Below are 11,864 nucleotides of genomic sequence, written 5' to 3' on the forward strand. Positions count from 1 at the left end.
CATCTCACTGTAATATAAACAGGCCTGCCATTTCTATTGTATCACTCCTAAATGGTCAATCACCATATTTTTCTAACCTTTCCTTGCTATTTGTATATGGTTATTGGAAATTAAAATTATGAATGAAGGAAGCGAAGCACTCTTCAGATTTTTCTCTGTCTATTCGTCTACGAACGTTTCGGGCAGAGCCCTTCTTCAGCGTGTAATGGCGATTGCCGTGCTAGAAATTATGGCTATAACAAGCAGTGGCCTAGTATACAGCCCACATGATTGATCCCGGCCCCTGATCACAGTCAGGAACGATAATGTGGCCCCCAGAGAAAACAGTTTGGGGACCCCTGATCACAGTCAGGAACGATAATGTGCCGCCCAGAGAAAACAGTTTGGGGACCCCTGTGCTAGAGTAGCATGAAGTTTCCCGATGGTGTTCTGGGGTGAATTTCTCAAAACCAAAGTTGCTTACCACATTAGCTACTTTGTTGTTTTCAATGCATTTTCCCATTGTCAACTACCGAAGTCGCTAACAGGCTAACAACTTCTCTTTTGAGAAACTCACCCCTGAACTGTTGTCTGGTTCCTTTCCTCTGTGCTTGCTCTTCTGTTGTGACACCAAGCGTATACTCTCTTCTCTGAAGTTTGTGGTGGTTTTAGTGTTTTCCCCCTAACTACATCTTCTAGCTCATGAGTTATGATGGAGTAAATGGTGTAACCTCTATGTTGTTTCATGTGCTACTGTACTTACACCAGAAATATTCTAGTAAGGGGAGATAGGACAGGTACATAGAAATTAACGGTGAAGATTCGTAACGCAAATATGGCGTCTACCCGCACATCTCCCGCCTTTCTGGTAACAAGAGCCAATGTGCCTGCTGAGCTGCGTTGCCAGTGATCCAATCATTTGGCTGCATCGGCGCACGCGAAATTATGCACATGCTCAGTTGTGAAAAGCCGTTGCTCTCGTGCCGTTATGGAACTACTGCGCCTGCGCTCTGTCAAAAAAAACGTGAGAAAAGTGGCTCAAAAAGCTTTATTTTGACTCGTATGACACAACCAAGTAGTCTAGATTGATCAGTTTTTCACGGTCGTTTCAACCATATGGTTTTCACAACCGCTGGGTTCCCCTCCGTCCTATACTCAGTTTCCCCATTCATTTTTCCCATTGACTCTCAGATCTGGTCTACTTAATCGCGAAATAGCACTCCGAAGGCGTCACCAAGATGGCCGCCATATGTCCCCTCTCAATCTAAACTCTCTCTGACTTACACCATGAATTTACTTCAACTTTTGGCACCTCTGAGTGTTGGCCAGTTTGGCATTGGTGACGCAGCATAAGCCAGTCATTTGGCAGTGGTGACGCAGCATAGGCCAGTTTGGCAGTGGTGACGCAGCATAGGCCATTTGGCAGTGGTGACGCAGCATAGGCCAGTTTGGCAGTGGTGACGCAGCATAGGCCAGTCATTTGGCAGTGGTGACTCATAAGCCAGTCATTTGGCAGTGGTGACGCATGGGCCAGGCATTTGGCAGTGGTGACGCAGCATAAGCCAGTCATTTGGCAGTGGTGACCCAGCGTAAGCCAGTCATTTGGCAGTGGTGACGCAGCATAGGCCAGTCATTTGGCAGTGGTGACTCATAAGCCAGTCATTTGGCAGTGGTGACGCAGCATAGGCCAGTTTGGCAGTGGTGACGCAGCATAGGCCAGTCATTTGGCAGTGGTGACGCCAGTCGTTTGGCAGTGGTGACGCCAGTCGTTTGGCAGTGGTGACGCAGCATAGGCCAGTTTGGCAGTGGTGACGCAGCATAGGCCAGTCATTTGGCAGTGGTGACGCAGCATAGGCCAGTCATTTGGAAGTGGTGACTCATAAGCCAGTCATTTGGCAGTGGTGACGCAGCATAGGCCAGTCATTTGCATGGCGATGACAGATATGATGTGATGTGATTAGATCTGCTCTTCCATGGTGCCTGGCTGTCATGGACCAATCAGATCTGCTCTTCCATGGTGCCTGGCTGTCATGGACCAATCAGATATGCTCTTCCGTAACGTCTGGCTGTCATGGACCAATCACAGGCCTGATTCACTTCCTGGTTCCCAGGGAGCCAGACTGTGTCATCAGCCATGTTGCCCCAGGCAGCTGTGTGCCAGGTCAGCCATGTTGCCCCAGGCAGCTGTGGGCCAAAAATACTGAATCAAACCAAGATATCGCAAAACACGCCCACTCAATGCAAAAACGTGTGCTCAATTTGGGTCTCCTAAGGGGGCGTTGTCCCGTACTTCTTCTTCTCTTTTTGAGGTGTTTGCACAAGACGTGCGCTACCGCCATCTACTGCGCTAAGGGGACTTCATTGATTTTCAACCTCAGGACTCCGAAGGTCTCCTAACCGAAGGTCTCATAAAGGGGCGTTCACCCGACGTAAAGTGGATACTGGAAACAAAATGACGCTTCTTCTTAGATCCACTTTCTTTGTGTGTGCCAGGTCAGCCATGTTGCCCCAGGCAGCTGTGTGCCAGGTCAGCCATGTTGCCCCAGGCAGCTGTGGGCCAGGTCAGCCATGTTGCCCCAGGCAGCTGTGGGCCAGGTCAGCCATGTTGCCCCAGGCAGCTGTGTGCCAGTGTGACCCCCGTGGGGCAGCCTGACGAGGCGTCTGGCGTGGAGCGATGAGGTCTGGACTTGAAATAGTGACGTCTCTAGACAAGCTTGTCAAAGTAACATTAGCCAGCCTTGCATTTATATACATTCTTAATCCGAATAGATGTGTAAACAACCGATTAAATTTGCCTCCCAGCAGGGCTTGACACTGGCACCTGCAAACCGGCCAAATGCTGGTGAAACTTGGCTGTGACTGGTAACAATAACAGTGCCACTAGTCAATTTGGCAGGTAGTTTTTTCAATGGGATGACATCAGAATAGCATATATTCTGCATTTTACGCCTTGTGTATCAATTGTTTCTATTTAAGTAAAAAAAAGCTCAGTTACTCAGTTCTATATTGGTTTATTTCCATGTAGAACACTATGCACTCATCTGATTGCTTTAACACCTCATCTTCTGATTATCTAGATGAACAGCGTCATTATAAAGAAAAAATAATTATTTCAATTTTTTGGCTAGTACAATAGCTGGATGCCTAGTGACTCAGGAAAACCACTAGCCACAGTGGTCGACAAGTGAGAAAGTTAGTGTCAAGCCCTGCCTCCCAGTCAAATGATTTATTTGAATATCATCACCACCAAGTCAACTGGTGATGTCAAGCAAGCCAATATAACAGGCAGATATTTGAAGGCAGCTGGTGCGGGCGAGGGATGACTCCAACGGACTCCTCATCTCATCTCATGTGCTGTGAATTAGTTTTATTCGCGCTGGACGTGCCATTGACATGTGTGATATAAGGGCTCTGGCTTGACATCGGAGATATGAACATTCCAACTTTTTTGCCAAACCAAGTTATTGCACATTATCATAATACTAGCTTGACTTAAATCGCTGAAATTCACTCTGGTCGTTCTGGTCGCTTCGCTCCAGGCGAATTCGCTTTGGTCGCTTTTGTTGCCGACACTCCATGGACAAATAATGACTTTCGTCACTCAGATAGCGTAGGTCGCACTTGGTAGTGCAGTGCAGTGCCTTAGCATTTGATATATACATGGCTTAACAGTGCAGTGCCCAGCGTTTAGGTCACGCTATGTACACACATAGGGGTCATTTCATGTGAAATCAGACACTTTGGGACCCGACCGACACAGATTTCAATCATACTTGGTGTGTCTGTTTAGTAGCAAGGTAGCAGCCCAGAACTGCATTTGTGTGGATCTCAAATTCAAGTTCAAGTCCAAGTTCAAGTTATTTTATTTGTCACATACATGGTATTGTAGTGAAATGATGATGGGGGTCATCAGCTCTGTATCTTAAAGGAACAGACCACCCTTTTTTGATTTTCACATATTTGCAGTATTTCCCAACATTATTCATGAATGTGCATATAATTTTCATCTCAGTGTTTTCAGTACTTAGATTTATTGGATCAGAATTATTAGCATAGCTTAGCATAATCACTGGAAGTAACTGGTATCTTTAGCATCAAGCCACAAGTGGTCACTGGACGGAATTAAATTGCCGTTTTACACTCTGGTGAATTTTACATTAATTTTAAAATGGTTTATAAGTACATTTGATTGTGTTTTATTTTGTACCATAGACTTGCATTGCTATGCCTAATGTGGCTATGCTGTTAAACGGGGCAATGCAAAAACATAGACGAAAATTATATGCACATTCATAAATAATGCTTGGAAATACTGCAAATATGTGAAAATCAAAAAAGGGTGGTCTGTTCCTTTAAGAATTAAAGAACTCAAGTAAAAAAGGGAATAAAAGGTGAGAAATAAGTTAAAGAAAAAACAAAGAAAATTGTTATTTAAAAAAGTCTCTGTTCAGCAGTCGCACTGCCTGGGGGTAAAAACTTTTCCTCATTCTTTCTGTTCTGGCCTGAATGGTTCTGAGTCGTCTGCAGGACTTAAGTAGGGTAAACATGTAAGTGTTGGGGTGTGAGACATCCTGCATAATCTTCCTAGCCCTGGCTCCCACTCTCTTAGTGTAAAGACTCAAGAGTCCTGGAAGGTTGGCTTTGATAGTGCGCTCTGCAGAGCGCACCACTCTCTGTAGGTCCTTCTGTTGTTGTTGTGTGCAGCTTCCAAACCAGGCCGTAAAACAGCCTGTTAACACACTTTCCACCGCTGATGAATAGAAGGTGGTCAGGATCTGACACCAATATTAAGGGAGAAACAGACTGGCAAAGGTTTACATATGAGGGTAGGACTCAGCATTGATTATATCAGTTAGTGTAAGTCACAGAAAGACGTCTGAGGTGTTGTTTGAAAGCTCTTTTCTGGCTCTACAAATTACACAAATAACATGGAATACAACAACCCTCAGAATATGAATTATCTTAAATTGAAAAATTAAAAATTGAATATCAAAAAACCCGTATAAAAACCTGTATATTTTAACTAGTAGCACTCCGGCCCCCCTTGTGCCCTCCTCATCTCACCCTCGGGTCTACAGCTCTGCTCACATGGTGATGCTGCTCTGCCCAGTTTCGTTTGAGGGGCAGGCATGTGAGGAGGTGAAGGGAGGAGGTGAGGCGAGGAGATAAGTGGGGGAGGAGGTGAGGAGATGAGTGGGGCAGGAGGGGGGCTGGAGGTGAGGGGAGGAGATGAGGCGAGGAGGAGAGATGAGGAGGTGAGGAGATGCGGGGAGGAGGTGGGATGAGGAGGGCAAAAGGGGGGCAGGGGTGCTACTAGTTTCGTTTGAGGGGCAGGCAGGTGAGGGGAGGAGAGATGAGGAGGTGAGGAGATGCGGGTGGCAGGGGTGCTACTGGTTTCGTTTGAGGGGCAGGCAGGTGAGGGGAGGTGAGATGTGGGGAGGAGGTGAGATGAGGGGAGGAGGTGAGTTTAGATGAGGAGGTGAGATGAGGGTAGGAGGTGAGATGAGATAAGGGGTGGAGGTGAGATGAGGAGGAGAGGAGATGCGGGGTGCAGGAGTGCTACTGGTTTTGTTTTAGGGCCAGGCAGGGGAGGAGGTGAGATGAGGGGAGGAGGTGAGTTTAGATGAGGAGGTGAGGAGGTGAGATGAGGGGGGCAGGCGTGCTACTAGTTTCGCTTGAGGACCAGGCAGATGAGGAGATGAGGCGGGCAGGAGGCGGGCAGGCTTGCTACTAGTTTCGTTTGAGCAGGCCCAGACAGGTTGTATGGTTGCCGCCGGTGACGGCAGAAAGTCTGCAGTCTGTGCATGGAGTGGTTAAGTATGCTGCTGCCTTCACACTGCATTTCCATTGGATAGTGTATTTCCACTGCATTTCCATTGTATATTGTATTTCCACTGTATTTCCATTGGATATTGTATTTCCACTGCATTTCCATTGGATATTGTATTTCCACTGCATTTCCATTGGATATTGTATTTCCACTGCATTTCCATTGGATATTGTATTCCCACTGCATTTCCATTGGATATTGTATTCCCACTGCATTTCCATTGGATAGTGTATTTCCACTGCATTTCCATTGGATATTGTATTTCCACTGCATTTCCATTGGATATTGTATTTCCACTGCATTTCCATTGGATATTGTATTTCCACTGCATTTCCATTGGATATTGTATTTCCACTGCATTTCCATTGGATATTGTATTCCCACTGCATTTCCATTGGATAGTGTATTTCCACTGCATTTCCATTGGATATTGTATTTCCACTGCATTTCCATTGGATATTGTATATATATTTCCACTGCATTTCCATTGGTTATTGTATTTCCACTGCATTTCCATTGGTTATTGTATTTCCACTGCATTTCCATTGGTTATTGTATTTCCACTGCATTTCCATTGGATATTGTATTTCCACTGCATTTCCATTGGATATTGTATTTCCACTGCATTTCCATTGGATATTGTATTTCCACTGCATTTCCATTGGATATTGTATTCCCACTGCATTTCCATTGGATATTGTATTTCCACTGCATTTCCATTGGATATTGTATTTCCACTGCATTTCCATTGGATATTGTATTTCCACTGCATTTCCATTGGATATTGTATTTCCACTGCATTTCCATTGGATATTGTATTTCCACTGCATTTCCATTGGATATTGTATTTCCACTGCATTTCCATTGGATATTGTATTTCCACTGCATTTCCATTGGTTATTGTATTTCCACTGCATTTCCATTGGTTATTGTATTTCCATTGGATATTTCTAAACTTGGAACGTGGAAGAGACACGGTACTACTGTCACCTGGAGATGTTTCTTCACAGATTTTAACAGGGTGCTGAAGCTCACATAAAGAACGGATAGCAGAGTCGAGAAGAGTACTTTCCTTAATCCTGAGGGGAAATTAGGGTGCCTGACTGCGTATGTTTTGGATTTGTGTATTTATGTACGCAAAGACTTATACATTATACAGTAGGTCAGTAAACATATAGCACACATTCGAGTACAGCAATCACACCGGAAGAATAGAATCCCACATAGATGATGATGAATGGAGGAACTCAACTTGGCAGAATAAAAAAAGAGAAAAAAAGCAAAATCTGAGAGTGCTGTCCTTGAGTTCCTCTCTTGTATGTTTTCCACTCGAGGACTTTTCAGGTAATGGAATGCGTGATGTCATAATGTACAGTGATGTCATAATGTACAGTAATCTCCTCACTAGCGGCACGATTCCCATCTCAATAGCTGGAGCTGCTGTGTTGATTTACACAAAGTATTCACCAAGCAGGGCACACAAATATAGGTGAATGTCTGTTTGTATACGTGTGTGTGTGTGCATATACCTCAGAGTGGGGGAGGGGAGTGTAATTATTGGCTGACAGCAGGTGTGTGTGTGTGTGTGTGTGTGTGTGTGTGTGTGTGTGTGTGTGTGTGTGTGTGTGTGTGTGTGTGTGTGTGTGTGTGTGTGTGTGTGTGGTGTTTACACACGACTGGTTCCACCAGTGTCGACTAGACTGGCTGCATGACAGCAGATATGCAGAGTAGAGCAGACTGTATGACAGCAGATATGCAGAGTAGAGTAGAGTAGAGCAGACTGTATGACAGCAGATATGCAGAGTAGAGTAGAGTAGAGTAGAGTAGAGTAGAGTAGAGTAGAGTAGAGTAGAGTAGAGTAGAGTAGAGTAGAGTAGAGTGGCTGTATGACAGCAGATATGCAGAGTAGAGTAGAGTAGAGTAGAGTAGAGTAGAGTAGAGCAGAGCAGAGTAGAGCAGAGTAGAGTAGAGTAGACTGTATGACAGCAGATATGCAGAGTAGAGTAGAGTAGAGTCGAGCAGAGTAGAGTAGAGTAGAGTAGAGTAGAATAGAGTAGAGAATAGTAGTGTAGATCAGAGAAGAGTAGAGTACAGTAGAGTAGAGTAGAGTAGAGTAGAGTAGAGTAGTGTAGAGCAGAGCAGAGTAGAGTAGAGTAGAGTAGAGTAGAGCAGAGCAGAGCAGAGTAGAGTAGACTGGCTGTATGACAGCAGATATGCAGAGTAGAGTAGAGTAGAGTAGAGTAGAGTAGAGTAGAGTAGAGTAGAGCAGAGCAGAGTAGAGTAGAGTAGAGTAGAGTAGAGTAGACTGTATGACAGCAGATATGCAGAGTATGCATGACATGATATGCAGACTGACTGTATGACAGCATATGAGTAGACTGACTGCATGACAGCAGAGTAGAGTAGAGTAGACTGTATGTAGTAAATGCTGTAGTGAATGAGCATTCCACAAAGGAAGTTTGTTTTTGGTCTGTGTGTCCGTCTCCTCCCCCATAAAGTTAAATTGTTTGTTGTCACACACTGTCTCTCTGCTTCTCCCTCTCTCTCTCTCTCTCTCTCTCTTTCTCTCTCTCTCTCTCTCTCTCTCTCTCTCTCTCTCTCTCTCTCTCTCTCTCTCTCTCTCTCTCTCTCTCTCTCTCTCTCTCTCTCCACTCTGTATTTGTGTTTGAGTGCATGTTTCTCTCTCCACTCTGTGTGTGTGTTTTGACTGCATGGTTGAGTTCTTCTTGGGGCAGTAAGTGTATGCGCGTGCGTGTGTGTTTCCAGAGGAGCCGATGTGTGTGCAGCGAACAAAATTATTAATTTAAGATTTTGGTTGAAGATGATAAATTGAGTGTGTATCCAGAGGAGCAAGTGTGTGTGCAGCGTGTGGTCCAGGATTATCGTGTGTGTGTGTGTGTGTGTGTGTGTGTGTGTGTGTGTGTGTGTGTGTGTGTGTGTGTGTGTGTGTGTGTGTGTGTGTGTGTGTGTGTGTGTGTGTGTGTGTGTTTCTCTCTCCAGAGCAGCCGGTGTGTGTGTGTGTGTGTGTGTGTGTGTGTGTGTGTGTGTGTGTGTGTGTGTGTGTGTGTGTGTGTGTGTGTGTGTGTGTGTGTGTGTGTGTGTGTGTGTGTGCAAACTGGTTTTCCCATTTGACCACCAATGATGCTCTGGACAATGTCCTTAAAGACTGCCCTAAGACATTGTTGTTGTGGATGAGACTCTAAAAACCATCACAGTTGTGGAATTAGGATGCTGCTTTGATGCATATGGACCTGTACTTTGCTGAAAAATGTTTTAAGTATCAACCAGTAATTCATGCATTGAAGGAAACATCCATGGTGGCACTTATCTATGGTAGCCTTGGCCATGTTCATACATTCTGTGTCAGAGGTTTGCAAATAGCTGGACTAAATAAGAAGAAAGCAAAGCAGATAGCCAAGTATTGTTCAATATTATCTGCAGTTATAGGCAGTCTGCATATTTGGAGGAGGAGATGCCACTTGTACCTCTGAATTAGGCTTCAGACCAGTATAACTTTTTTTGGCATTTATGTGGAAGACACATTATTGCTACTTTAATATTGTTTGGGGCGCTGTATTGTTCCTCAATAATTCTTGGTCATCCCAAATAAAATAATCAAACTGTGTGTGTGTGTGAGTAAGATTATTAACACATTCAATGCCAGCCGTTTTTTGGAAATTTAGCTGTAGACTCCCAGCCAATTTCATCATTTTTTGTCATTTTTTGAACAGCCACCGAATATTTTGTTTTCAACCTACAGACACATGTCAGGGCTTGTTCGAAAGCCCAACTTCTCAGCTGTCTGTATGTTTTACAGTTTGTTCCTAGCGTATTCCATTCCGAAGATATTCAAGTCTAAGTGAGCAGTGGTAGAAATAGCGTTTTTCACTATTTGAACGGAGATAAAGCCTTTTTTGTCGTGGGTGCGCTCTTTGACTCTCCAAATTTAAATTGCGGGTCTAAATGCATTTTCACGCCCAAAGAACAACTCCAGTAGCTTCCAAGTAAACTATTTCGATGCAAAAATCACCTGGTCAGGCTATTGTTTAGAGCCACATCATCTGAAATGCTAGTCAGCTAATGTCACTTGACTGGCAGTTTTCGTACTGTAGAAAGTAGACGTGGCAAAGTACTCACCCAGAATTAGGTTACTTCCTGCCGATACCTTTTCTAAGCTTGTGTGGTATCGGATGCGGTGGCATGTTATGGCTTGTAGGTTTGGGGTGCCTTGAAATTTTTCATGAATTAAAAGGGTGCTTCGCCTAAAAAAAGTTTGGGAAACTCTGCTCTAGGAAGTAACTTGAGACGTGACGTGACGTGACGTGATCAGGAAGTGGTTTGATTCGCTATAATAAAACTCAAATACTGTGTGTAATAAAATGCACAGATGATGAAATATCCAGATCCTGACTTTGTAGGTGTTTTCATGATCTATGTCAGTTCTGTTCATCACATTATTACGAAAATCATACACAATGTGCATTAGAAAAGTAAAAACGTAATTTTATGTTTTGGGAGCCAATGCATGGGGGGCAAAAACGTACTTTTACGTGACTTGGGAGTCTGTGTGTGTGTGTGTGTGTGTGTGTGTGTGTGTGTGTGTGTGTGTGTGTGTGTGTGTGTGTGTGTGTGTGTGTGTGTGTGTGTGTGTTTCCCTCTGCAGAGGAGACGGTGTGTGTGCAAAATTAGGTTACTTCCTGCTGTGTTGCATGCCGTTTTGGCGTTTTTCATTACAACCTTCCCTTTTACACCTATATTGATGACAGCAAAACTCCTTATCCTTCCATCATATGTTTAGGAACAGGCTAGCTAGCAAGGCACTGACAGGACATGTTTTGATTCTCTAGGAAGTAACTTGAGACGTGACGTGACGTGATCAGGAAGTGGTTTGATTCGCTATAATAAAACTCAAATACTGTGTGTAATAAAATGCACAGATGATGAAATATCCAGATCCTGACTTTGTAGGTGTTTTGACTTTGTAGGAGTTTTGACTTTGTACTACAAAGTACTACGAAGTGTTTTCATGATCTATGTCAGTTCTGTTCATCGCATTATTATTGTGTGTGTGTGTGTGTGTGTGTGTGTGTGTGTGTGTGTGTGTGTGTGTGTGTGTGTGTGTGTGTGTGTGTGTGTGTGTGTGTGTGTGTGTGTGTGTGTGTGTGTGTGTGTGTTTCCCCCTCTGCAGAGGAGCCGGTGTGTGTGCAGCGCGTGGTGCAGGATCGCCTGACGGAGCTGCTTCGTATCCTGAGGGCCGTCATCGCTAAGCACCCCACGCTCAACTCCACACACGTCCTCAGCGCCACCGGCAACCTCATCGCCAAGGTCAAAGGTCAGTCACACCTCTACGTCCATGATGTTTTTAATTCCAAATTAGTAATTCAGGATTAATCTGACTGCAGACTGGAGGCTCTCCTCTTCCTCTCCTCTCTTCTCCTCTCTTCTCCTCTCTTCTCCTCACCTCACCTCACCTCTCCTTTCCTCTCCTCTCCTCTCCTCTCCTCTCCTCTCCTCTCCTCTCCTCTCCTCTCCTCTCTCCTCCTCCTCCCCTCTCCTCTCCCGCTCTCCTCTCCTCTTCCTCTTCCTCTTACTCTTCTCCTCTCTCCTCTCTCCTCTCCTCTCCTCTCCTCTCCTCTCCTCTCCTCTCCTCTCTTCTCCTCTCCTCCTCTCTTCCTCTCTCCTCTCCTCTCTCCTCTTCCTCTCCTCTCCTCTCCTCTCCTCTCCTCTCCTCTCCTCTCCTCTTCCTCTCTCCTCTCTCCTCTCTCCTCTCTCCTCTCTTCTCCTCTCCCTCTCCTCTCCTCTCCTCTCTCCCTCTCTTCTCCTCTCCTCTCCTCTCCTCTCCTCTCCTCTTCCTCTCTCCTCTCCTCTTCCGCTCTCCTCTTCTTCTCTCATCTTCCTCTCTCCTCTTCCTCTCCTCCTCTCCTGTCCTCTCCTCTTCCTCTTCCTCTTCTTCTCTCCTCTCCTCTTCTTCTCTCCTCTCCTCTCTCCTCTCTCCTCTCTCCTCTCTCCTCTTCTCCTCTCCTCTCCTCTCTCCTCTCTCCTCTTCTCCTCTCCT

At 45.1% G+C, this 11,864-nt stretch overlaps 1 protein-coding gene across 1 annotated transcript in view; it reads left to right on the forward strand.

Annotated features, from left to right (window-relative positions):
- Positions 1–11,864, forward strand: part of LOC134450499 (rho GTPase-activating protein 29-like) — a 75,084-nt gene that overhangs the window by 15,138 nt on the left and 48,082 nt on the right. The window contains exon 3 of the mRNA XM_063200341.1: positions 10,998–11,141. Within this exon, the coding sequence (XP_063056411.1) occupies positions 10,998–11,141 (144 nt within the window). The remainder of the gene's footprint in view (positions 1–10,997; positions 11,142–11,864) is intronic.

Source organism: Engraulis encrasicolus, chromosome 6, assembly GCF_034702125.1.
Source record: "Engraulis encrasicolus isolate BLACKSEA-1 chromosome 6, IST_EnEncr_1.0, whole genome shotgun sequence".
NCBI classification, from domain to species: Eukaryota; Metazoa; Chordata; class Actinopteri; order Clupeiformes; family Engraulidae; genus Engraulis; species Engraulis encrasicolus.